At 46.4% G+C, this 27,906-nt stretch overlaps 1 protein-coding gene across 3 annotated transcripts in view; it reads left to right on the top strand.

The window, feature by feature from the left end:
- The window catches only part of LOC135377889 (adenylate cyclase type 2-like), a 305,742-nt gene that overhangs the window by 256,370 nt on the left and 21,466 nt on the right, over nt 1-27,906 (top strand). For all 3 annotated transcript variants that reach the window (XM_064610622.1, XM_064610624.1, XM_064610621.1), the window contains exons 12-22: nt 18,005-18,169; nt 19,128-19,212; nt 19,305-19,433; nt 19,520-19,633; nt 21,351-21,517; nt 22,933-23,014; nt 23,075-23,233; nt 23,333-23,479; nt 23,560-23,661; nt 23,743-23,857; nt 23,933-24,057. In XM_064610622.1, the coding sequence (XP_064466692.1) occupies nt 18,005-18,169; nt 19,128-19,212; nt 19,305-19,433; nt 19,520-19,633; nt 21,351-21,517; nt 22,933-23,014; nt 23,075-23,233; nt 23,333-23,479; nt 23,560-23,661; nt 23,743-23,857; nt 23,933-24,057 (1,390 nt within the window). The remainder of the gene's footprint in view (nt 1-18,004; nt 18,170-19,127; nt 19,213-19,304; nt 19,434-19,519; nt 19,634-21,350; nt 21,518-22,932; nt 23,015-23,074; nt 23,234-23,332; nt 23,480-23,559; nt 23,662-23,742; nt 23,858-23,932; nt 24,058-27,906) is intronic.

The following is a 27,906-nucleotide window of genomic DNA, read 5'->3' as shown; positions in this document are numbered from 1 at the left end:
TTTGTAAGAGGATAAATACGGGTTGAACGCGATGGAAGTGTAGGTTCGTACTTCGTCTGATTTCCAATGAGCGTCAGTCACACCAGGAACAAACACTGCCGATGAAGTTTGTAAGAGGATAAATGCGGGTACAACGCGCTGGAGGTGTAGGTTCGTACTTCGTCTTATTTCCAATGAGCGTCAGTCACACCAGGAACAAACACTGCCGATAAACTTTGTAAGAGAATAAATGCGTGTTGAACGCTGCGGAAGAGGAGGTTCGTACTTCGTCTGATTTCCAATGAGCGTCAATCAAACCAGGAGCAAACACTGCCGATGAAGTTTGTAAGAGGATAAATACGGGTTGAACGCTGCGGAAGAGGAGGTTCGTACTTCGTCTGATTTCCAATGAGCGTCAATCAAACCAGGAGCAAACACTGCCGATGAAGTTTGTAAGAGGATAAATACGGGTTGAACGCGGTGGAAGTGTAGGTTCGTACTTCGTCTGATTTCCAATGATCGTCAGTCACACCAGGAACAAACACTGCCGCTGAAGTTTGTAAGAGGATAAATACGGGTTGAACGCGATGGAAGTCTAGGTTCGTACTTCGTCTGATTTCCAATGAGCGTCAGTCACACCAGGAGCAAACACTGCCGATGAAGTTTGTAAGAGGATAAATGCGTGTTGAACGCTGTGGAAGTGGAGGTTCGTACTTCGTCTGATTTCCAATGATCGTCAGTCACACCAGGAACAAACACAGCCGATGAAGTTTGTAAGAGGATAAATGCGGGCTGAACGCGGTGGAAGTGGAGGTTCGTACTTCGTCTGATTTCCAATGATCGTCAGTCACACCAGGAACAAACACTGCCGCTGAAGTTTGTAAGAGGATAAATACGGGTTGAACGCGGTTGAAGTGGAGGTTCGTACTTCGTCTGATTTCCAATGATCGTCAGTCACACCAGGAACAAACACTGCCGATGAAGTTTGTAAGAGGATAAATGCGTGTTGAACGCTGTGGAAGTGGAGGTTCGTACTTCGTCTGATTTCCAATGATCGTCAGTCACACCAGGAACAAACACTGCCGATGAAGTTTGTAAGAGGATAAATGCGGGCTGAACGCGGTGGAAGTGCAGGTTCATACTTCGCCTTATTTCTAATGAGCGTCAGTCACACCACGAACAAACACTGCCGATGAAGTTTGTAAGAGGATAAATGCGTGTTGAACGCGGTGGAAGTGTAGGTTCGTACTCCGTCTGATTTCCAATGAGCGTCAGTCACCCCAGGAGCAAACACTGCCGATGAAGTTTGTAAGAGGATAAATGCGGGTTGAACGCGGTGGAAGTGTAGGTTCGTACTTCGTCTGATTTCCAATGAGCGTCAGTCACACCAGGAGAAAACACTGCCGCTGAAGTTTGTAAGAGGATAAATACGGGTTAAACGCGGTGGAAGTGTAAATTCGTACTTCGTCTGATTTCCAATGAGCGTCAGTCACACCAGGAGCAAACACTGCCGATGAAGTTTGTAAGAGGATAAATGCGTGTTGAACGCTGTGGAAGTGGAGGTTCGTACTTCGTCTGACTTCCAATGATCGTCAGTCACACCAGGAACAAACACTGCCGCTGAAGTTTGTAAGAGGATAAATACGGGTTGAACGTGGTGGAAGTGGAGGTTTGTACTTCGTCTGATTTCCAATGATCGTCAGTCACACCAGGAACAAACACTGCCGATGAAGTTTGTAAGAGGATAAATGCGTGTTGAACGCTGTGGAAGTGGCGGTTCGTACTTCGTCTGATTTCCAATGATCGTCAGTCACACCAGGAACAAACACTGCCGCTGAAGTTTGTAAGAGGATAAATACGGGTTGAACGCGGTGGAAGTGGAGGTTCGTACTTCGTCTGATTTCCAATGATCGTCAGTCACACCAGGAACAAACACTGCCGATGAAGTTTGTAAGAGGATAAATGCTGGCTGAACGCGGTGGAAGTGTAGGCTCGTGCTTCGTCAGATTTCCAATGAGCGTCAGTCACACCACGAACAAACACTGCCGATGAAGTTTGTAAGAGGATAAATGCGTGTTGAACGCGGTGGAAGTGTAGGTTCGTACTCCGTCTGATTTCCAATGAGCGTCAGTCACACCAGGAGGAAACACTGCCGATGAAGTTTGTAAGAGGATAAATGCAGGCTGAACGCGGTGGAAGTACAGTCTCGTACATCGTCTGATTTCCAATGAGCGTCAGTCACACCACGAACAAACACTGCCGATGAAGTTTGTAAGAGGATAAATGTGTGTTGAACGCGGTGGAAGTGCAGGTTCATACTTCGTCTTATTTCTAATGAGCGTCAGTCACACCACGAACAAACACTGCCGATGAAGTTTGTAAGAGGATAAATGCGGCTAGAACGTGGTGGAAGTGCAGGTTCGTAATTCGTCTTATTTCTAGTGAGCATCAGTCACACCAGGAGCAAACACTGCCGATGAAGTTTGTAAGAAGATAAATGCGTGTTGAACGCTGTGGAAGTGGAGGTTCGTACTACGTCTGATTTCCAGTGAGCGTCAGTCACACCAGGAGCAAACACTGCCGATGAAGTTTGTAAGAGGATAAATGCGGGTTGAACGCGGTGGAAGTGTAGGTTCGTACTTCGTCTGATTTCCAATGAGCGTCAGTCACACTAGGAGCAAACACCCCCGATGAAGTTTGTAAGATGATAAATGCGTGTTGAACGCGATGGAAATGCAGGTTCGTACTTCGTCTTACTTCAATGAGCGTCAGTCACACCACGAACAAACACCGCCGATGAAGTTTGTAAGAGGATAAATGTGGGTTGAACGCGGTGGATGTGTATGTTCGTACTTCGTATTAATTCAAATTAGCGTCAGTCACACCAGGAACTAACACTGCCGATGAAGTTTGTAAGAGGATAAATAATGCGGGTTGAACGCGGTGGAAGTGCAGGTTCGTACTTCGTCTGATTTCCAATGAGCGTCAGTCACACCACGAACAAACATTGCCGATGAAGTTTGTAAGAGGATAAATGAGTGTTGAACGCGGTGGAAGTACAGGTTCCTACTTCGTCAGATTTCCAATGAGCGTCAGTCACACCAGGAACAAACACTGCCGATGAAGTTTGTAAGAGGATAAATGCGGGTACAACGCGCTGGAGGTGTAGGTTCGTACTTCGTCTTATTTCCAATGAGCGTCAGTCACACCAGGAACAAACACTGCCGATAAACTTTGTAAGAGGATAAATGCGTGTTGAACGCTGCGGAAGAGGAGGTTCGTACTTCGTCTGATTTCCAATGAGCGTCAATCAAACCAGGAGCAAACACTGCCGATGAAGTTTGTAAGAGGATAAATACGGGTTGAACGCGGTGGAAGTGTAGGTTCGTACTTCGTCTGATTTCCAATGATCGTCAGTCACACCAGGAACAAACACTGCCGGTGAAGTTTGTAAGAGGATAAATACGGGTTGAACGCGATGGAAGGGTAGGTTCGTACTTCGTCTGATTTCCAATAAGCGTCAGTCACACCAGGAGCAAACACTGCCGATGAAGTTTGTAAGAGGATAAATGCGTGTTGAACGCTGTGGAAGTGGAGGTTCGTACTTCGTCTGATTTCCAATGATCGTCAGTCACACCAGGAACAAACACAGCCGATGAAGTTTGTAAGAGGATAAATGCGGGCTGAACGCGGTGGAAGTGTAGATTCGTACTTCGTCTGATTTCCAATGAGCGTCAATCACACCAGGAGCAAACACTGCCGATGAAGTTTGTAAGAGGATAAATACGGGTTGAACGCGGTGGAAGTGTAGGTTCGTACTTCGTCTGATTTCCAATGAGCGTCAATCACACCAGGAGCAAACACTGCCGATGAAGTTTGTAAGAGGATAAATACGGGTTGAACGCGGTGGAAGTGTAGGTTCGTACTTCGTCTGATTTCCAATGAGCGTCAGTCACACCAGGAGAAAACACTGCCGCTGAAGTTTGTAAGAGGATAAATACGGGTTGAACGCGATGGAAGTGTAGGTTCGTACTTCGTCTGATTTCCAATGAGCGTCAGTCACACCAGGAACAAACACTGCCGATGAAGTTTGTAAGAGGATAAATGCGGGTACAACGCGCTGGAGGTGTAGGTTCGTACTTCGTCTTATTTCCAATGAGCGTCAGTCACACCAGGAACAAACACTGCCGATAAACTTTGTAAGAGAATAAATGCGTGTTGAACGCTGCGGAAGAGGAGGTTCGTACTTCGTCTGATTTCCAATGAGCGTCAATCAAACCAGGAGCAAACACTGCCGATGAAGTTTGTAAGAGGATAAATACGGGTTGAACGCTGCGGAAGAGGAGGTTCGTACTTCGTCTGATTTCCAATGAGCGTCAATCAAACCAGGAGCAAACACTGCCGATGAAGTTTGTAAGAGGATAAATACGGGTTGAACGCGGTGGAAGTGTAGGTTCGTACTTCGTCTGATTTCCAATGATCGTCAGTCACACCAGGAACAAACACTGCCGCTGAAGTTTGTAAGAGGATAAATACGGGTTGAACGCGATGGAAGTCTAGGTTCGTACTTCGTCTGATTTCCAATGAGCGTCAGTCACACCAGGAGCAAACACTGCCGATGAAGTTTGTAAGAGGATAAATGCGTGTTGAACGCTGTGGAAGTGGAGGTTCGTACTTCGTCTGATTTCCAATGATCGTCAGTCACACCAGGAACAAACACAGCCGATGAAGTTTGTAAGAGGATAAATGCGGGCTGAACGCGGTGGAAGTGGAGGTTCGTACTTCGTCTGATTTCCAATGATCGTCAGTCACACCAGGAACAAACACTGCCGCTGAAGTTTGTAAGAGGATAAATACGGGTTGAACGCGGTTGAAGTGGAGGTTCGTACTTCGTCTGATTTCCAATGATCGTCAGTCACACCAGGAACAAACACTGCCGATGAAGTTTGTAAGAGGATAAATGCGTGTTGAACGCTGTGGAAGTGGAGGTTCGTACTTCGTCTGATTTCCAATGATCGTCAGTCACACCAGGAACAAACACTGCCGATGAAGTTTGAAAGAATATAAATGCGGGCTGAACGCGGTGGAAGTGCAGGTTCATACTTCGCCTTATTTCTAATGAGCGTCAGTCACACCACGAACAAACACTGCCGATGAAGTTTGTAAGAGGATAAATGCGTGTTGAACGCGGTGGAAGTGTAGGTTCGTACTCCGTCTGATTTCCAATGAGCGTCAGTCACCCCAGGAGCAAACACTGCCGATGAAGTTTGTAAGAGGATAAATGCGGGTTGAACGCGGTGGAAGTGTAGGTTCGTACTTCGTCTGATTTCCAATGAGCGTCAGTCACACCAGGAGAAAACACTGCCGCTGAAGTTTGTAAGAGGATAAATACGGGTTAAACGCGGTGGAAGTGTAAATTCGTACTTCGTCTGATTTCCAATGAGCGTCAGTCACACCAGGAGCAAACACTGCCGATGAAGTTTGTAAGAGGATAAATGCGTGTTGAACGCTGTGGAAGTGGAGGTTCGTACTTCGTCTGACTTCCAATGATCGTCAGTCACACCAGGAACAAACACTGCCGCTGAAGTTTGTAAGAGGATAAATACGGGTTGAACGTGGTGGAAGTGGAGGTTTGTACTTCGTCTGATTTCCAATGATCGTCAGTCACACCAGGAACAAACACTGCCGATGAAGTTTGTAAGAGGATAAATGCGTGTTGAACGCTGTGGAAGTGGCGGTTCGTACTTCGTCTGATTTCCAATGATCGTCAGTCACACCAGGAACAAACACTGCCGCTGAAGTTTGTAAGAGGATAAATACGGGTTGAACGCGGTGGAAGTGGAGGTTCGTACTTCGTCTGATTTCCAATGATCGTCAGTCACACCAGGAACAAACACTGCCGATGAAGTTTGTAAGAGGATAAATGCTGGCTGAACGCGGTGGAAGTGTAGGCTCGTGCTTCGTCAGATTTCCAATGAGCGTCAGTCACACCACGAACAAACACTGCCGATGAAGTTTGTAAGAGGATAAATGCGTGTTGAACGCGGTGGAAGTGTAGGTTCGTACTCCGTCTGATTTCCAATGAGCGTCAGTCACACCAGGAGGAAACACTGCCGATGAAGTTTGTAAGAGGATAAATGCAGGCTGAACGCGGTGGAAGTACAGTCTCGTACATCGTCTGATTTCCAATGAGCGTCAGTCACACCACGAACAAACACTGCCGATGAAGTTTGTAAGAGGATAAATGTGTGTTGAACGCGGTGGAAGTGCAGGTTCATACTTCGTCTTATTTCTAATGAGCGTCAGTCACACCACGAACAAACACTGCCGATGAAGTTTGTAAGAGGATAAATGCGGCTAGAACGTGGTGGAAGTGCAGGTTCGTAATTCGTCTTATTTCTAGTGAGCATCAGTCACACCAGGAGCAAACACTGCCGATGAAGTTTGTAAGAAGATAAATGCGTGTTGAACGCTGTGGAAGTGGAGGTTCGTACTACGTCTGATTTCCAGTGAGCGTCAGTCACACCAGGAGCAAACACTGCCGATGAAGTTTGTAAGAGGATAAATGCGGGTTGAACGCGGTGGAAGTGTAGGTTCGTACTTCGTCTGATTTCCAATGAGCGTCAGTCACACTAGGAGCAAACACTGCCGCTGAAGTTTGTAAGAGGATAAATACGGGTTGAACGCGGTGGAAGTGTAGGTTCGTACTTCGTCTGATTTCCAATGAGCCTCAGTCACACCAGGAGAAAACACTGCCGCTGAAGTTTGTAAGAGGATAAATACGGGTTGAACGCGGTGGAAGTGTAGGTTCGTACTTCGTCTGATTTCCAATGAGCGTCAGTCACACCAGGAGCAAACACTGCCGATGAAGTTTGTAAGAGGATAAATGCGTGTTGAACGCTGTGGAAGTGGAGGTTCGTACTTCGTCTGATTTCCAATGATCGTCAGTCACACCAGGAACAAACACTGCCGATGAAGTTTGTAAGAGGATAAATGCGTGTTGAACGCTGTGGAAGTGGAGGTTCGTACTTCGTCTGACTTCCAATGATCGTCAGTCACACCAGGAACAAACACTGCCGCTGAAGTTTGTAAGAGGATAAATTCGGGTTGAACGTGGTGGAAGTGGAGGTTTGTACTTCGTCTGATTTCCAATGATCGTCAGTCACACCAGGAACAAACACTGCCGATGAAGTTTGTAAGAGGATAAATGCGTGTTGAACGCTGTGGAAGTGGCGGTTCGTACTTCGTCTGATTTCCAATGATCGTCAGTCACACCAGGAACAAACACTGCCGCTGAAGTTTGTAAGAGGATAAATACGGGTTGAACGCGGTGGAAGTGGAGGTTCGCACTTCGTCTGATTTCCAATGATCGTCAGTCACACCAGGAACAAACACTGCCGATGAAGTTTGTAAGAGGATAAATGCTGGCTGAACGCGGTGGAAGTGTAGGCTCGTGCTTCGTCAGATTTCCAATGAGCGTCAGTCACACCACGAACAAACACTGCCGATGAAGTTTGTAAGAGGATAAATGCGTGTTGAACGCGGTGGAAGTGTAGGTTCGTACTCCGTCTGATTTCCAATGAGCGTCAGTCACACCAGGAGGAAACACTGCCGATGAAGTTTGTAAGAGGATAAATGCTGGCTGAACGCGGTGGAAGTGTAGGCTCGTGCTTCGTCAGATTTCCAATGAGCGTCAGTCACACCACGAACAAACACTGCCGATGAAGTTTGTAAGAGGATAAATGCGTGTTGAACGCTGTGGAAGTGGAGGTTCGTACTTCGTCTGATTTCCAATGATCGTCAGTCACACCAGGAACAAACACTGCCGCTGAAGTTTGTAAGAGGATAAATACGGGTTGAACGCGGTGGAAGTGTAGGTTCGTACTTCGTCTGATTTCCAATGAGCCTCAGTCACACCAGGAGAAAACACTGCCGCTGAAGTTTGTAAGAGGATAAATGCAGGCTGAACGCGGTGGAAGTACAGTCTCGTACATCGTCTGATTTCCAATGAGCGTCAGTCACACCACGAACAAACACTGCCGATGAAGTTTGTAAGAGGATAAATGTGTGTTGAACGCGGTGGAAGTGCAGGTTCATACTTCGTCTTATTTCTAATGAGCGTCAGTCACACCACGAACAAACACTGCCGATGAAGTTTGTAAGAGGATAAATGCGGCTAGAACGTGGTGGAAGTGCAGGTTCGTAATTCGTCTTATTTCTAGTGAGCATCAGTCACACCAGGAGCAAACACTGCCGATGAAGTTTGTAAGAAGATAAATGCGTGTTGAACGCTGTGGAAGTGGAGGTTCGTACTACGTCTGATTTCCAGTGAGCGTCAGTCACACCAGGAGCAAACACTGCCGATGAAGTTTGTAAGAGGATAAATGCGGGTTGAACGCGGTGGAAGTGTAGGTTCGTACTTCGTCTGATTTCCAATGAGCGTCAGTCACACTAGGAGCAAACACTGCCGCTGAAGTTTGTAAGAGGATAAATACGGGTTGAACGCGGTGGAAGTGTAGGTTCGTACTTCGTCTGATTTCCAATGAGCGTCAGTCACACCAGGAGAAAACACTGCCGCTGAAGTTTGTAAGAGGATAAATACGGGTTGAACGCGGTGGAAGTGTAGGTTCGTACTTCGTCTGATTTCCAATGAGCGTCAGTCACACCAGGAGCAAACACTGCCGATGAAGTTTGTAAGAGGATAAATGCGTGTTGAACGCTGTGGAAGTGGAGGTTCGTACTTCGTCTGATTTCCAATGATCGTCAGTCACACCAGGAACAAACACTGCCGATGAAGTTTGTAAGAGGATAAATACGGGTTGAACGCGGTGGAAGTGGAGGTTCGTACTTCGTCTGATTTCCAATGATTGTCAGTCACACCAGGAACAAACACTGCCGATGAAGTTTGTAAGAGGATAAATGCGTGTTGAACGCTGTGGAAGTGGAGGTTCGTACTTCGTCTGATTTCCAATGATCGTCAGTCACACCAGGAACAAACACTGCCGCTGAAGTTTGTAAGAGGATAAATACGGGTTGAACGCGGTGGAAGTGGAGGTTCGTACTTCGTCTGATTTCCAATGATTGTCAGTCACACCAGGAACAAACACTGCCGATGAAGTTTGTAAGAGGATAAATGCGTGTTGAACGCTGTGGAAGTGGAGGTTCGTACTTCGTCTGATTTCCAATGAGCGTTAGTCACACCAGGAACAAACACCCCCGATGAAGTTTGTAAGATGATAAATGCGTGTTGAACGCGATGGAAATGCAGGTTCGTACTTCGTCTTACTTCAATGAGCGTCAGTCACACCACGAACAAACACCGACGATGAAGTTTGTAAGAGGATAAATGTGGGTTGAACGCGGTGGATGTGTATGTTCGTACTTCGTATTATTTCAAATTAGTGTCAGTCACACCAGGAACTAACACTGCCGATGAAGTTTGTAAGAGGATAAATAATGCGGGTTGAACGCGGTGGAAGTGCAGGTTCGTACTTCGTCTGATTTCCAATGAGCGTCAGTCACACCACGAACAAACATTGCCGATGAAGTTTGTAAGAGGATAAATGAGTGCTGAACGCGGTGGAAGTACAGGTTCCTACTTCGTCTGATTTCCAATGAGCGTCAGTCACACCAGGAACAAACACTGCCGATGAAGTTTGTAAGAGGATAAATGCGTGTTGAACGCTGCCGAAGAGGAGGTACGTACTTCGTCTGATTTCCAATGATCGTCAGTCACACCAGGAACAAACACTGCCGATGAAGTTTGTAAGAGGAAAAATGCTGGCTGAACGCGGTGGAAGTGTAGGCTCGTGCTTCGTCAGATTTCCAATGAGCGTCAGTCACACCACGAACAAACACTGCCGATGAAGTTTGTAAGAGGATAAATGCGTGTTGAACGCGGTGGAAGTGTAGGTTCGTACTCCGTCTGATTTCCAATGAGCGTCAGTCACACCAGGAGGAAACACTGCCGATGAAGTTTGTAAGAGGATAAATGCAGGCTGAACGCGGTGGAAGTACAGTCTCGTACATCGTCTGATTTCCAATGAGCGTCAGTCACACCACGAACAAACACTGCCGATGAAGTTTGTAAGAGGATAAATGTGTGTTGAACGCGGTGGAAGTGCAGGTTCATACTTCGTCTTATTTCAAATGAGCGTCAGTCACACCACGAACAAACACTGCCGATGAAGTTTGTAAGAGGATAAATGCGGCTAGAACGTGGTGGAAGTGCAGGTTCGTACTACGTCTGATTTCCAGTGAGCGTCAGTCACACCAGGAGCAAACACTGCCGATGAAGTTTGTAAGAGGATAAATGCGGGTTGAACGCGGTGGAAGTGTAGGTTCGTACTTCGTCTGATTTCCAATGAGCGTCAGTCACACTAGGAGCAAACACTGCCGCTGAAGTCTGTAAGAGGATAAATACGGGTTGAACGCGGTGGAAGTGTAGGTTCGTACTTCGTCCGATTTCCAATGAGCGTCAGTCACACCAGGAGAAAACACTGCCGCTGAAGTTTGTGAGAGGATAAATACGGGTTGAACGCGGTGGAAGTGTAGGTTCGTACTTCGTCTGATTTCCAATGAGCGTCAGTCACACCAGGAGCAAACACTGCCGATGAAGTTTGTAAGAGGATAAATGCGTGTTGAACGCTGTGGAAGTGGAGGTTCGTACTTCGTCTGATTTCCAATGATCGTCAGTCACACCAGGAACAAACACTGCCGATGAAGTTTGTAAGAGGATAAATACGAGTTGAACGCGGTGGAAGTGGAGGTTCGTACTTCGTCTGATTTCCAATGATTGTCAGTCACACCAGGAACAAACACTGCCGCTGAAGTTTGTAAGAGGATAAATACGGGTTGAACGCGGTGGAAGTGGAGGTTCGTACTTCGTCTGATTTCCAATGATTGTCAGTCACACCAGGAACAAACACTGCCGATGAAGTTTGTAAGAGGATAAATGCGTGTTGAACGCTGTGGAAGTGGAGGTTCGTACTTCGTCTGATTTCCAATGAGCGTTAGTCACACCAGGAACAAACACCCCCGATGAAGTTTGTAAGATGATAAATGCGTGTTGAACGCGATGGAAATGCAGGTTCGTACTTCGTCTTACTTCAATGAGCGTCAGTCACACCACGAACAAACACCGACGATGAAGTTTGTAAGAGGATAAATGTGGGTTGAACGCGGTGGATGTGTATGTTCGTACTTCGTATTATTTCAAATTAGCGTCAGTCACACCAGGAACTAACACTGCCGATGAAGTTTGTAAGAGGATAAATAATGCGGGTTGAACGCGGTGGAAGTGCAGGTTCGTACTTCGTCTGATTTCCAATGAGCGTCAGTCACACCACGAACAAACATTGCCGATGAAGTTTGTAAGAGGATAAATGAGTGCTGAACGCGGTGGAAGTACAGGTTCCTACTTCGTCTGATTTCCAATGAGCGTCAGTCACACCAGGAACAAACACTGCTGATGAAGTTTGTAAGAGGATAAATGCGTGTTGAACGCCGTGGAAGTGGAGGTTCGTACTTCGTCTGATTTCCAATGATCGTCAGTCTGCACCAGGAACAAACACTGCCGATGAAGTTTGTAAGAGGATAAATGCGGGCTGAACGCGGTGGAAATACAGTTTCGTACTTCGTCTGATTTCCAGTGAGCATCAGTCACACCTGGCGCAGACACTGCCGCTGAAGTTTGTAAGAGGATAAATGCGGGTTGAACGCGGTGGCTGTGTAGGTTCGTACTTCGTCTTATTTCCGATGAGCGTCAGTCACACCACGAACAAACACTGCCGATGAAGTTTGTAAGAGGATAAATGCGTGTTCAACGCGGTGGAAGTGTAGGTTCGTACTTCGTCTGATTTCCAATGATCGTCAGTCTGCACCAGGAACAAACACTGCCGATGAAGTTTGTAAGAGGATAAATACGGGTTGAACGTGGTGGAAGTGTAGGTTCGTACTTCGTCTGATTTCCAGTGAGCGTCACTCACACCAGCAACAAACACTGCCGCTGAAGTTTGTAAGAGGATAAATACGGGTTGAACGTGGTGGAAGTGTAGGTTCGTACTTCGTCTGATTTCCAGTGAGCGTCACTCACACCAGGAACAAACACTGCCGGTGAAGTTTGTAATAGGATAAATGCGCGTTGAACGCTGTGGAAGTGGAGGTTCGTACTTCGTCTGATTTCCAATGATCGTCAGTCACACCAGGAGCAAACACTGCCGATGAAGTTTGTAAGAGGATAAATGCGGGTTGTACGCGGTGGAAGTGTAGGTTCGTACTTCGTCTGATTTCCAGTGAGCGTCACTCACACCAGGAACAAACACTGCCGATGAAGTTTGTAAGAGGATAAATGCGGGCTGAACGCGGTGGAAGTGTAGGTTCGTACTTCGTCTGATTTCCAGTGAGCGTCACTCACACCAGGAACAAACACTGCCGCTGAAGTTTGTAACAGGATAAATACGGGTTGAACGTGGTGGAAGTGTAGGTTCGTACTTCGTCTGATTTCCAGTGAGCGTCACTCACACCAGGAACAAACACTGCCGCTGAAGTTTGTAACAGGATAAATACGGGTTGAACGTGGTGGAAGTGTAGGTTCGTACTTCGTCTGATTTCCAGTGAGCGTCACTCACACCAGGAACAAACACTGCCGCTGAAGTTTGTAAGAGGATAAATACGGGTTGAACGTGGTGGAAGTGTAGGTTCGTACTTCGTCTGATTTCCAGTGAGCGTCACTCACACCAGGAACAAACACTGCCGATGAAGTTTGTAATAGGATAAATGCGTGTTGAACGCTGTGGAAGTGGAGGTTCGTACTTCGTCTGATTTCCAATGATCGTCAGTCACACCAGGAGCAAACACTGCCGATGAAGTTTGTAAGAGGATAAATGCGGGTTGTACGCGGTGGAAGTGTAGGTGCGTACTTTGTCTGATTTCCAGTGAGCGTCACTCACACCAGGAACAAACACGGCCGATGAAGTTTGTAAGAGGATAAATGCGGGCTGAACGCGATGGAAGTGTAGGTTCGTACTTCGTCTGATTTCCAGTGAGTGTCACTCACACCAGGAACAAACACTGCCGATGAAGTTTCTAAGAGGATAAATGCGTGTTGAACGCTGTGGAAGTGGAGGTTCGTACTTCGTCTGATTTCCAATGATCGTCAGTCACACCAGGAGCAAACACTGCCGATGAAGTTTGTAAGAGGATAAATGCGGGTTGTACGCGGTGGAAGTGTAGGTTCATACTTCGTCTGATTTCCAGTGAGCGTCACTCACACCAGGAACAAACACTGCCGCTGAAGTTTGTAAGAGGATAAATACGGGTTGAACGTGGTGGAAGTGTAGGTTCGTACTTCGTCTGATTTCCAATGAGCGTCAGTCACACCAGGAGCAAACACTGCCGGTGGAGTTCGTAAGAGGATAAATGCCTGTTGAACGCTGTGGAAGTGGAGGTTCGTACTTCGTCTGATTTCCAATGATCGTCAGTCACACCAGGAACAAACACTGCCGATGAAGTTTGTAAGAGGATAAATACGGGCTGAACGCGGTGGAAATACAGTTTCTTACTTCGTCTGATTTCCAGTGAGCATCAGTCACATCAGGCGCAGACACTGCCGCTGAAGTTTGTAAGAGGATAAATGCGGGTTGAACGCGGTGGCTGTGTAGGTTCGTACTTCGTCTGATTTCCGATGAGCGTCAGTCACACCACGAACAAACACTGCCGATGAAGTTTGTAGGAGGATAAATGCGTGTTGAACGCGGTGGAAGTGTAGGTTCGTACTTCGTCTGATTTCCAATGATCGTCAGTCACACCAGGAATAAACACTGCCGATGAAGTTTGTAAGAGGATAAATGCGTGTTCAACGCGGTGGAAGTGTAGGTTCGTACTTCGTCTGATTTCGAATGAGCATCAGTCACACCAGGAGCAAACACTGCCGATGAAGTTTGTAAGAGGATAAATGCGTGTTGAACGCGGTGGAAGTGTAGGTTCGTACTTCGTCTGATTTCCAGTGAGCGTCACTCACACCAGGAACAAACACTGCCGATGAAGTTTGTAATAGGATAAATGCGTGTTGAACGCTGTGGAAGTGGAGGTTCGTACTTCGTCGGATTTCCAATGATCGTCCGTCACACCAGGAGCAAACACTGCCGATGAAGTTTGTAAGAGGATAAATGCGGGTTGTACGCGGTGGAAGTGTAGGTTCGTACTTTGTCTGATTTCCAGTGAGCGTCACTCACACCAGGAACAAACACGGCCGATGAAGTTTGTAAGAGGATAAATGCGGGCTGAACGCGATGGAAGTGTAGGTTCGTATTTCGTCTGATTTCCAGTGAGTGTCACTCACACCAGGAACAAACACTGCCGATGAAGTTTCAAAGAGGATAAATGCGTGTTGAACGCTGTGGAAGTGGAGGTTCGTACTTCGTCTGATTTCCAATGATCGTCAGTCACACCAGGAGCAAACACTGCCGATGAAGTTTGTAAGAGGATAAATGCGGGTTGTACGCGGTGGAAGTGTAGGTTCATACTTCGTCTGATTTCCAGTGAGCGTCACTCACACCAGGAACAAACACTGCCGCTGAAGTTTGTAAGAGGATAAATACGGGTTGAACGTGGTGGAAGTGTAGGTTCGTACTTCGTCTGATTTCCAATGAGCGTCAGTCACACCAGGAGCAAACACTGCCGGTGGAGTTCGTAAGAGGATAAATGCCTGTTGAACGCTGTGGAAGTGGAGGTTCGTACTTCGTCTGATTTCCAATGATCGTCAGTCACACCAGGAACAAACACTGCCGATGAAGTTTGTAAGAGGATAAATACGGGCTGAACGCGGTGGAAATACAGTTTCTTACTTCGTCTGATTTCCAGTGAGCATCAGTCACATCAGGCGCAGACACTGCCGCTGAAGTTTGTAAGAGGATAAATGCGGGTTGAACGCGGTGGCTGTGTAGGTTCGTACTTCGTCTGATTTCCGATGAGCGTCAGTCACACCACGAACAAACACTGCCGATGAAGTTTGTAGGAGGATAAATGCGTGTTGAACGCGGTGGAAGTGTAGGTTCGTACTTCGTCTGATTTCCAATGATCGTCAGTCACACCAGGAATAAACACTGCCGATGAAGTTTGTAAGAGGATAAATGCGTGTTCAACGCGGTGGAAGTGTAGGTTCGTACTTCGTCTGATTTCGAATGAGCATCAGTCACACCAGGAGCAAACACTGCCGATGAAGTTTGTAAGAGGATAAATGCGTGTTGAACGCGGTGGAAGTGTAGGTTCGTACTTCGTCTGATTTCCAATGAGCATCAGTCACACCAGGAGCAAACACTGCCGATGAAGTTTGTAAGAGGATAAATGCGTGTTGAACGCTGTGGAAGTGGAGGTTCGTACTTCGTCTGATTTCCAATGAGCATCAGTCACACCAGGAGCAAACACTGCCGCTGAAGTTTGTAAGAGGATAAATGCGTGTTGAACGCGGTGGAAGTGTAGGTTCGTACTTCGTCTGATTTCCAATGAGCGTCAGTCACACCAGGATCAAACACTGCCGCTGAAGTTTGTAAGAGGATAAATGCGTGTTGAACGCTGTGGAATTGTAGGTTCGTACTTCGTCTGATTTCCAATGATCGTCAGTCACACCAGGAACAAACACTGCTGATGAAGTTTGTAAGAGGATAAATGCGTGTTGAACGCTGTGGAAGTGGAGGTTCGTACTTCGTCTGATTTCCAATGATCGTCAGTCTGCACCAGGAACAAACACTGCCGATGAAGTTTGTAAGAGGATAAATGCGGGCTGAACGCGGTGGAAATACAGTTTCGTACTTCGTCTGATTTCCAGTGAGCATCAGTCACACCAGGCGCAGACACTGCCGCTGAAGTTTGTAAGAGGATAAATGCGGGTTGAACGCGGTGGCTGTGTAGGTTCGTACTTCGTCTTATTTCCGATGAGCGTCAGTCACACCACGAACAAACACTGCCGATGAAGTTTGTAAGAGGATAAATGCGTGTTCAACGCGGTGGAAGTGTAGGTTCGTACTTCGTCTGATTTCCAATGAGCATCAGCGACACCATGAGCAAACACTGCCGATGAAGTTTGTAAGAGGATAAAATCGGGTTGAACGCGGTGGAAGTGTAGGTTCTTACTTCGTCCTCGTAATTATCTGTCTCATCCTGTCATCATCCTGTCCCGTACGTCGCATCGCCTAAAACCCTTTTCTCCCTTGGCGCGAGATGAAGCGAGGAAACGAGAAAAAGGCACGCGATGCAGATTGATCATTTCTGAGAGTCACGTTGGCTGTGACGTTGGCGTCGCGTGCCTCAGAGAAAAAGTGGCAGCGGTGTCTGCCGATTCCCGTGTCATTGCATGCGAAGAGTTGTGCCGCGCGCGTACTGGCTTCTGGTCGCCCGCAGCAGCAGTGCAGACGGTATTGTGCGTGTATGCGGAGGTGAATAGCGGCATTATGGGCTGTCCTAGGAACTGTACATACGGAAGATCTTGCTGCGGACTACAATCAACAGGGCGATCGTGGAAGCGACAGGGCATGTACTATCGTGAGCTTTATATCAAGGAACGAAGAAGCACATGGCATATAGCCTCGTCCGTTACTTAGGCGACGCCTTGTGGCTTGTTCTGACTGTAAGTGGAAGGGCGCCTTCGGTTGCCGTCGCCCTCGCAGTACTCCGTTGTCAACTGATAATGGCGAGTTGCGCTGTTACGGCCTGGTATCACAGGCTGATAGGGCGGAGGTGCCGGTGCCAGACAGAACAGCAAAACTCTCGTCGTTTGCTTTCATATGTCACCACAGTGCGCCCCAACAAGTGGCAGATTAGGTTATCTGCCACGCGCTCGCGTGTTCGCTTTCATAAAGCTAACGATAGCACGTAGCGACAGGCGAGTAAACCGAGTAAACAACTCGGTAGCTGTCGTTGATTTGATGCCACCGTAACTTTTATCATATCTGCTAGTATTATACATCACACATATTACTTTTGAGAATATATATAAGTGAACGCAAGTCTATAGGGAACTTCAGAGCCAAACAAACAAACAAACAAACGATCTTAACGAAGCAACAACCGATTCACGAACTACAAGAACTTCTCCGAGCCTGGAAGGGACATGGCGGCTCACGGTCACGTGTAAGAATCCGGCCAATAGCCATCGTGGCGACGGAACGGAAAGGCCTGCGGTACTCTGAAACTTTTTTCCTAGTGCTCTAGCACAAAGAAACGGGGTCGACGAAGTTGGTAAGAGGATAAATGCGCGTCGGTACAAATACAGGTTCGTATACTTCGGCTGCTTTCCGACATCCCACTACATCATCAATACTTATTTGTTGTTCCTTTCCGATTAGCGTCGGTCACACTCGGGAAAAAAACGACGTGGACGAAGTTGGTAAGAGGATAAATGCGCGTCGAAAGCAGTGCAAATTCTGGTTCGTAGTTCGACTGCTTTTCAATGAGCGTCGGCTGAGCTAGGAAAAAACACTGCTGACTAAGTTGGTAAGCGGATAAATACGGGGGAATTCGTTTATTAAGAAATGAAATGAGAAAAAGAGCCGGCTTGCTATTCCTAAAACAAATAAAATGAAAAGGCACCGACGAAGTTGGTAAGAGCATAACGTGAGTCGAATGTTGTGCCAATGCAGGTTCTCGTCTGCATTCTAATGAGCCTCCGTCACGCCAGGAGCAGACATTATCGACAAAGTTGGAAAGATAAGAATTATGCAGGTAACGTTGTTCTGAGCGTAAGTCTTGCCATGGTGTCACCTCCCGTTTAACGGCAACGACAGCTTTGTACGCGTTTCACACCAAGCGAAGAAAGTCGTTATTTCGCCGAGACACACTTACGGGATGCCGATACTCGCGACCGGGCTGCATACCTCGAAAACTTCGTTTCAGATTCATTGCCACTTCTAGAGGATAGAATGATATAATTCTGAAAGGTTATTTGCTTTCGGCATGCTTGGTTTGTTATATGGCAAAGCCCTGCTGTTAGAGCGTGTTCTTTGTTGTGTTTTTTTTTGGGCTATTTCAGGCGGTGTACTCCTGAGGGACTAGACCCATTACTGCTACGGTTCTACGACAGTGGGCTGGAATCTCAATTCCACGCTCAGGCAGATCCACAGTTCCCGCAGCATGCCGCCGGATCTGCACTTCTTTTTGGTGCTATCATTGTCATCCAGCTTCTTACCCTGAGTTTGTACGTCAGACATTCATTACCCATGTACCCAAGCAGCAAAATGTACTGAAAGTCGAGTGCAATAGGGGTGGACGGGTAGGTGGAAGGCCTTGAACAGATTCGAGAAACTAAAGAACATTGATAAGACACATACCGTCCACCCCTATTGCACTCGACTTTCAGTACATTGTGCTGTTTGGGTAGGAATTTGAAGCGACTGTTGCAAAACGATGACAGAATGTGGTGTCGCATGATGTGATAAAGGAAAAGGCTTTAATATCTAGGAAGCTGTACTTCAGCATTTGTTGTAGGACGTCAATGCATGTTATGTGGTCTTCCATATTCGCATACATAAAATTAGCGAATTTTAAGCAAGTTACAATATAGGGTAAGTGTAATGAGGAAAACGGACATATTAACATCGTGTCTTAGTCCTTCCGGTTCCGATGTCGAGCTCCTTTGATGCATTACCAAAAGTGGGAAATGGCGAAACTAAACAACACGCGAATTTTCGAAAGCAAAGAAAAGGAAAGTGAAAGGTGTACGTAGAGAGGATGTCATATTTCTAAACTACTGTGTGGTACAGAAACGTTGAAACGTGTAAACGACGCAAAATAAAGTGCGTTCAATCGTTTCATTATGCTATCGCTTCTATTCTATCTCGGTTTCTTCATTAGCAACGAATTTGCTTTTCAGAGACAGTTTAAGACAGGCTCAGATGTTCCGTACACCGAAGAAAGTAGATCGACTGAAACGCATTGAAGGAGCGCATGTTAAAGGGATCCTTTTGTTCTTCGTGTTGGAAAAAAATCTGGAGCACCACATTTTGTTGCATATATTTCTGGCAATTTATGCTAACCTGCTGCATATTTAGACATGTGAGCGACCCTTTAAATTATCACTGTGAAATACGATACTTAGGTACTCTGCGTATTATTGTCATCCAGACATTGTGTTTTTCTCTCTGTTCATCTTTCAGACAGCTTATGCTAGTGTCTGTGCTGGCTTCCGCAGCCTTGGTCGTTGGTATGCTGACACTAGCCGCATGGACACGCCAGTGCCAGGTAAAGCGGCTTCTGAGACAACATAGCTAAGATTCACAAAACCAGCTCAATTAAAATACCGTTGCTTACCGATACCAATCTTTGTGATGTAGGCTACTGAAAATGAGACGAGAACCCTGGCATCCTGCTACTCATCCGGTTTAACTACCAACGTTGTGTTGCGTATCTTGTTCTTCCTTACAACAACACTCTTTATTCTGTCTGCAACCTTCGTCAATATGGTAAGGCGCATTCTAAGCTTATCTGACGGCCGATGCACACTCTTCTCTGGTTGAAGTTAAGGTCTATGTATCTGTTAACGTCAAAGATAACCTGCGGGAGTGAGACAGGGATTGCTGCGTCGCTCAGCTTCAACGACTCCAACATCAGTTATGGTCCTGTGATGATGTCAGAAGCCAATATCCAGTGCGGACATACCAGGGTATGTCTCTTCGGCTATGTTTGGCTTCATGTTTTTATATCAGGACTCGTTTACTTAGACGAAGTATAGCAAATAAGACAAGTAAAACGGTAAATGTTATATTCATTAACCTTCCCGGCAGACAACAGTTCGCGCGAATCCAGTTGACATGTCTGGGATCTGATAACACGTGCCATGCAATCTTCATAACCTGGAATATCTCTCGCGTCCGTTGCCCAAATTTGCAATTAGTGCCGAGACCATCCGAATGATGTTTATATGGGAATGCAGCGCATGCACGTAGCCTTCGAAGATACCATCCGAGTCGATAATCCTACATAAACCTCTTGTGAAAGCGGCTCTCCTTTTTCGTTGCCAGTAATGTTGGGGAGCAATATACGTAGACGTCGTGCATAAATGACTGTCGCTTTGACTGATGACTAGATGCGCTCTAATCTAGTACGTAACATTAAAGGAGCGCAAAACGAGCTCGAAAAAAGAAAAAGAAAACGCTGTCATGCATTTCCAGAAATTGAGCATCTTCTACTTCCATAAAACTGTTCCAACCATCAAAATCCCGTTCAAGTTCAAAGTCCTACCGTAAGCAATCAGCGTCTATTTCACCTTTTGTGACTTCAAATTCAAATGAGGCAGACACAGTATCCTTTCGGTTTCGTTGTTTGAGCTCTACATTCTCGCTTCCATTGGTGTACTCGTGCATAGTTCTTGTGTCATTGTGACATAGTAATGATCGGACAGCACTGAATGAATAAGTCAACCACGGTTAGTAAAAATGACTAATGCGGATTGAAATAACGGATGATGCTGATTCTGTGAGGTGAACGACCGAATAATTGTGGTGTAGCTTGTGCCAATCTATTCGTCGTCTTCATCACAATGAGCGGTATCTCCGACTGGCGGTACCAATGCTCTGAGCCAGAGTGCTCCGACCTCGAGGCACGCGCTCGGAAACGACTGCCCAAGTTGATGTCAGAGCGCTCGGTTTTGACCAGACGAAGAAAGAGCGCTTTAGAGCGATCGGAGGATGCCAGACGAAAGAGCCATAGCTGCTAGTCTTTGAAAAATTGTGTTGCTTTGCATCTGCGGGGAATTCGTGGAAGTACAATTTGGAAAACAGAATAACGCGTATCCAGCCTTTGCCTGCAAGAAGACCTCAGGTCTTTGCGTATGAGTCTTTCACCAGATAATGGACGACAACAAGATGAACTTCCTTTCTGTTTTTGCGGAAGTAGCCACTTTTTTGTAACTAATATCATCATGCATTGTGCCTATCGGCATTCTTCAATAGAACTCAGTAGCTGAATAATGCGAGCCACAATACTGAATGGAACGTTATACGTATGCACATAATAGCTTTCAGGTTTTCCCAGCAGCTATCACTCGCGCCGCTCTGTATTTCGTAATATGCATTCATACATCTTTTAAAAAATCGCCTTGGTTTAGCTATGGTCCCCCGGGAATCAACCTCACAAGAATCTCATCTTGGACGATCTTTATCGAATCCATGTTCGCGCGAGGAATTTCGTAATAGTCCTCGTGTATTTCCATGACGATACTGAAGACATAACACGCAAACATGTCCACTCAAACCGCAGAAACGAGTGACACTGCGGTTATTATAGTACAGAGCGATTATTATAGTGCACTTTCGGAACGCCCATGTCTTTAATGGTAAAAAAGGAAACCAACACTCCTTTTCTTTTTGTCACCCACACAGTATCAGCTACTATGTGCGATGTTAGCTCTGACAGCTGCCTTCGTGTTCCTGCGTATCAACTTCATTGTGAAGTTAGCTGTCATGGTGATTGGGCTACTGAGCTTCAGCCTGGCACTTATTGGTCTTCGACCTGACCTCTACGAGGTGCCCTTAGAGCCTCACGATCGGTAGGTACCTCTTTGTCCCTTTTGTCGTCCCCTTTACATTAGGAAACCACGTGCACTGCACTAGTTTCTCTCTCTCTCTTTTACTTCTCGCATCTGCTCATTTTCTGAGGAGCCATCGAAAACGTTGTTCCGTGCGTCGTGTGTCACTTATGTTCGTCTGTGTGTTTTCGGTGGAGTCGACGAACTCCGTGAACGACTTGTCGCTCGCCATGACACCCATCAAACTCGACTCTCTCAGGTACTCAAGAAGAGCGTGGAGGATTCCCTCCGCTCAGTGGACGTTTCTAGTCAAGGTGGATTTATGAAACGTAAAACCACCTCGAGGAGAAGCTCCAGTGAAGGGTTGAGTCGAGGATCGTTTGAGAATACGGCCGAACTCTCATTGCCTTTCGGAACCTTCAACAGCCTGTGTCGCGTCTACCATGTCTATCACCTGAACAACCATCCATCGCTTTCTTAAAACGATGATATACCGACAGAATGTCCATAACGAACATTTTTACTAACCAAATCAAATCAGGTAATGATCAGATGACCAAAAAATACAGGTCACGACTAGCACATGATTGTCAGCGAGGAATTGCAGGACATCAAGAACACGTGGTCAAATAAAGCGCCTAATACGTAGAAGTCACGTTACACTATGATTGCAAAATACCCCTGTCACACGGCAAACTGAATGGCATTCCCAGAAAATGACTGTCGCACCCAGTGCCATTCGTTTGTCTTGCATCGAGCTACACGAAGAAACAACGTCATCCGCAATGGATGTCACTGTCGATAATTAAGACGCCATGGCCGATCATATGGAGCTATATATACATATACAGGTACATTAGTTATATTTTTATTTCTTTTTCTCGAAACTAAGGAAATATTAGATTATTTCACAAAACCGTTGCGTTATCGACGATACTTAGTTGGCTAAGTATCACGAGCAAAGACAAGTAAGAAGCCTATCTACACCACACTTGGCAACGTGGCGACTGGGAACGAGGGTAGTTCTCCGAAACAACAGTGTCCAGCCTTCCCTCCTTCGTGTCAAGAGTTATTAAATTCGTCATTAAATATTGGAATGCAACTTTTCACTCGTCTTTGATTTCTTCAAACGGTTTGTCGTTGTTGCTTTGCTACCTCTCTACTGCGATGGTAGGCAGTCGGTGCGAGAGGGAAAACCGAATGAGTTCCCCGAACTCATTCGCATGTATTGCCATTTGGTTTCACCGTGCGACACGGAACGAATGACATTCAATTTGCCGTGTAACAGGGGTAATACACATACAAGATACGGCCTCTTTTCTCACCGCGTAACACATTTGCCCCTTGTAGCTGTTTCAATGGTCGACTGCTACTGAAGTTATAGGTTCTCTTTCAAAAGGCACATACTGTATCCTTTATTTCTATCTCTCTTGTAGGTTGTCCAATGTCCCCTTCAGTGCCTACGCCGTGCTGTTTCTGGTATTCTATGTGGTTGTATTACATATTTTGGACAGACAAGTAAGCTCAATAACCCTTGCCGTGTGACACTCTACAGTCACCGTGCGCGTACTTCCATAGGCAGAATATACATCCCGAGTTGACTTCCTTTCTCGTGCCAAGCTACGTGTCGAGCAGGAGGACCTGGAAACCATGGGCAGCATCAACAAGATCCTTTTGGAAAACATCCTTCCTGCTCATGTCGCTTCCCATTTCCTCAGCAATAGCCGGCTTTCTGAGGTAAGCGACTTCTAGGGTATGCAGACCATTTCGTTCCGAAATAAATTCGTTGCCATATGATTTGTAAGCTCCAAAATCTCGTCAATGTGCTATTTCCAGGAACTCTACCACGAACGCTACAGCAGCGTAGCGGTGATGTTCGCTTCAATTCCAAACTACATTGAGTTCTACGATGAGACGGACGTCAACAAGCAGGGCCTGGAGTGCTTACGTCTGCTTAATGAAATCATCTGTGATTTTGACAAGGTCAGATTTTGACATTCTGACGAGGCTATACGGAGCAAGCCATATGACAATAGATTACTCAACTTTTGTTACTGTCGCAGGTTCTCCTGAAGCCAAAGTTCAGCGGCATTGAGAAAATCAAGACAATCGGTAGCACATACATGGCTGCAGCGGGACTGCATCCAGGCAGAGAAGGGAACGGCGTGAGTTCAACTGCAAAATTGCCTTACGACCTACATGTCGGTGACGATCTAACGCTTCTTTGTGTGTATGTATGTACATAGGAAAAGCCGCGCGAAGAACACAACGTGGTGAGCTTAGTTGAGTTCGCCGTCACACTGATGGCACTCCTGGAACAAATCAATCGAGAGTCTTTCCAAAGGTTTAAGCTCCGAATAGGTATGTCTTATTTCTAGGGCAGCTGCAGTATAGCTTAGCTACTTCAGTAAAGCAGTTATGATCTTCTCTGAGCAGGTATCAACCACGGCCCAGTTATAGCAGGTGTGGTCGGCGCACAGAAACCCCAGTATGATATCTGGGGAAACACAGTAAACGTCGCCAGCAGAATGGACAGTTGTGGAGTCATAGGCAGAATACAGGTACGTTATTGTTACGGAAGAAAAGCTCGGAGTGATTTTGTTAACAAAGTTGCGTCTTCGGAGCAAGCCTGATCTCCCGCATTGTATAGCGTTGTTGACTAATTTTGATTGGCTACTTGCGGATGACTATGAATAATATTTGGGCGCGAGTAAAGCAAAGTGTCGTGCTTTCACACGAAAGCATAAACGGGCAGACCCGGATAAATAACAGCTTGTAGCCTTCACACAATCACCAATGCAGTCTATACATGGTTTCTTCCTCCTGGATGTGGAAGGAGCGCATATCGAATACGCGGCGTCCAAATAACAGCAGGTAATGCGAACGTACGCTGTGGATGTCGAAGAGGTGTTTGCATATCAGCACAGTGGCGTCACTAGGGGCGTGCGGTCCGCAGTGGGTGACGCGACGGAAGGGGATGACGCGCCGCACCAGTACCTCTCTATCTCTGTGGTAATATGAGGAGCCCTGTGCGAGCACTTTTTTTTTTCTGCTTGTAGTCTGACATTGTTACTTATTGCCTACCACCTGGTATGGAAAGGGGTCCATTATAAGGGGCCGGGTGACGCAAAGAGCTCCCGCACCGGTTGGTGTGTACCATAGTGACGCCACTGTATCAGCATATATCGTTCCGGAAGGATAAACTGTAACGCTTTGCTTTATTTCGAAAAACACGTACGCGACGCACAAGTTGACACAACCACACAAAAAAATGTACCTACATGTCCGCCTGCCTTCTACTACCTTGTTTAGCAGCCCCGTGTTTCATGGAAAGGGCTTTTGGTAGCCTGATCACGTAGTCTCGGGAGCACGGTGCCAAATGTGATTTGTCGATTCCCTATTCTTCACGTAGAAATTAAGTTCGCTGAATCCTATTGATGTTGCCGAACATAAGCAGCGATATGAAGCAACAGTAACAACAGATACACTGATGACGATGAATGGGGAAGTTCGCCACTTGAGTTGTGGCCCACTACCCAATGCTGAGGGGACTGCATGAGATGTAAAATGACAATGAGGTGACGATGGGGGAGAGACGATAGTAAAGGTGCACATCAGCATCTGCGGAGTAAGGCCCCCGTAAATGAAGGGAGACACGAAAGGTACAGAATGTGGAGCGGCGTACTAGAGGACATAAAGGAGACCGTTGTTTTGCATGAAATCCAGGAAAATCTGCAGGGCACGACGGTGTTGCAGGATGTCGGTCCAGGGTTCAAGATGGCGTGCCTGCTCTTCCTTGTTCCTCAGTGTCGATACTCTGAAGCGAAGCTTATTTGGTGATTCTAGGTGCCACTAAATAGGGTGCCCTGTTCAGTGACTCCAATGTCGGGGTACGTGCCTTTTGGCAAGGAGCCAGCATTACACCAGCATTACACGGATGCTTTGCGCATTGTTAAGTGAAAGACTACTGCACAGTGGAATTGCGTCAAGAGAAGACACCCTTCCCTGTCATGGGGTCTGGTAACCCCCGACACTAAACAGTATCGACACCCGTGACTCTACTAATCTGGAGCGCACCCTCGCCGGCAACGTGATTAGACGTTCCTAGCCATATTTCACACTCCGTCACTTCGAGTACCTGTTGCGCTTCTGCATAGTGGAATTGGAGGCAGGCATTGGGTCGAATCGTCCGCTCTCTCCTACCCGAGGATATGGAGCGCACTTTTTTTATCTCGCATACTTTGGTATCGCAGTCCGGTACTTGCAATGATGATATATCGTATCGTGTGTGCTCAGTCATACAAACGTTCAAATATACAAACAGTACGTTTCGGCAGTCAACGCTGCCTTCAACAACGTGTCCTGATGAAGGCAGCGCTGACTGCCGAAACGTCGACCCCTAAATGTAACTGTAAATCTATTTCTAGTACTTCCCGTTTAATTTCCTTTTTGCAAATGCCATAAAACTAGCAATTGTTTTTAATCCTTATAAGGCTTCCCAAGTCTCTTTATTACTTGTAATATACAGGGTGTCCCAGCTAAGTGTATACAGATTTCTTAAAAATATATACAGCACTTTTTCCAAAATGAAATCAATTGCAATATAGCATATGCTGAAGGGCACTCGCTAGGAGGGCATTAGCAAAGTCTAAAGGCAATGTCTTAATTAACTTTCCTTAATTACCTTGTTAATTATAAAAGCTACAAAGTTGTCCCAATGAGAACATCTGTTCCTTTCGGTCACCTGATATCGTAGACGTTTTCAGAACAAAAATCCGTTCCATTGATCGCCCGCAAAAAATTAGTGAAGGAACGCCATTTTTTTCTTTATTTTGTTCATTGCGCATCTTCGCAGACGCGTATTTCCTTCATCCCCAACGTGAGAGGGGGAAGGAGCACAGTGCCGCCTCATGCGTCGAAGATGAGCTTTAACTTGCGGAAACAAAACAAAAACAAATGTATCGGGTGACTCCATCGGAACTGGCCTTATCTTGGGTTGCATGTTCTGTTTCCTTTTAATCTTTTTCCAGGACGCGAGAGGCGATAGTGTGCTCTTTCTTCCTCTCACATTGGGGATGAAGGAAAGACGCGTCTTCTAAGAAGCGCAATGAACAAAATCAAGAAAAAAATGGCGTTCGTTCACGAATTTTTTGCGGGCGATCTATCGAACGGATTTTTGTTCTGGAAACGGCTACGATATCAGGTGACCGAAAGGAACAGATGTTCTCATTGGGCCAACTTTGTAGCTTTTATTATTAACAAGTTAATTAATGAAAGTTAATTAAGACATTGCCTTTGGACTTTGCTAATGCCCTCCTAGGGAGTGCCCTTCAGCATATGCTATATTGCAATTGATTTCATCTTGGAAAACGTGTTATATATATTTTTCAAAAATCTGTATACCCTTAGCTGGGACACCCTGTATATATATACATAACTCAAGCGTGCCACAATCCCAGCTGTGGACGGCCGTTTCGAGCTTGTTGGCTCTCATCGGCACAGCGTAGGGATGCGACACGCTCTTCGGTCGGCAGGAACAGTATGTCTCTGCAAGACATCAATATTCCAGGGTGTTAGCAACACCTCTGGAGGCCGCAGTGCAAAGCCAGAGTCAACGTCTTCCTCGGGTCCCGGGGAAGAGAGTTGTCGTGAAGGGTGGTGGTGGGACGACACGAGTCCGGTCCGCGGAGAGAGCCAGGCCAGTCCAGGTCGCAGCGGAAGAAGTTTATTTACATCTATATACAGCAAGACGACTCCCGACAAGCAAGTCCGAAAAAGATCAGATCAAAGACCCCTACACATGGGCGACGGGCCTTTTTGTTCAAAATCAGGGTGCCGCCCACAAACTGCACAAACAAAATCAAAGGTGCAAATTTCACATTTCTCAGCCCCAGGATTGGTCCGTTACCAAAGGTCTCCAAAATGCTCCAATCCTGAAGCGAGCAAATTACAAAGGATAGTTCCCAGAATTCGATAATTGTCACAAATAGACGATGTTACAAATCCAAAACCCATTAGTGGCTCAAAACGAAATGTATACAAAGACATAAAAGGGCTCGCAGGAAACGAGTTCCCTACATATGGCAAGTTTGGCCTCAATTCATGTTTCTCGAGTCCCCGAGGGAAGACAGACGCCAGTGTTCCGCATGTCACAATGCCCATTCATACACGGACGTCTGGAGATAATCGGCATCTATTCACGGAGCAGTGTATCAATGAAATTGACTTTAAACAAAACCCTCGGGAAAGAAATGGGCGACCGAGTAAACCGGGTTCTGGCAAACAAAATAAAAATACAAACAGCAGAGGAGTGTTCTCGATGATCATAGAAACTTAACAGCCAGTAAGTACAGATAGAACTCCAGAAATGAGCGAATGCTCCATGGCTGCACGTGAGGTATGTGTTTACA

The sequence above is a fragment of the Ornithodoros turicata genome, chromosome 1, assembly GCF_037126465.1.
Source record: "Ornithodoros turicata isolate Travis chromosome 1, ASM3712646v1, whole genome shotgun sequence".
In the NCBI taxonomy this organism is placed as follows: domain Eukaryota; kingdom Metazoa; phylum Arthropoda; class Arachnida; order Ixodida; family Argasidae; genus Ornithodoros; species Ornithodoros turicata.
The sequence above is the reverse complement of the archived record's forward strand: the minus strand, read 5'-3'. Positions and strand labels throughout refer to the sequence as shown.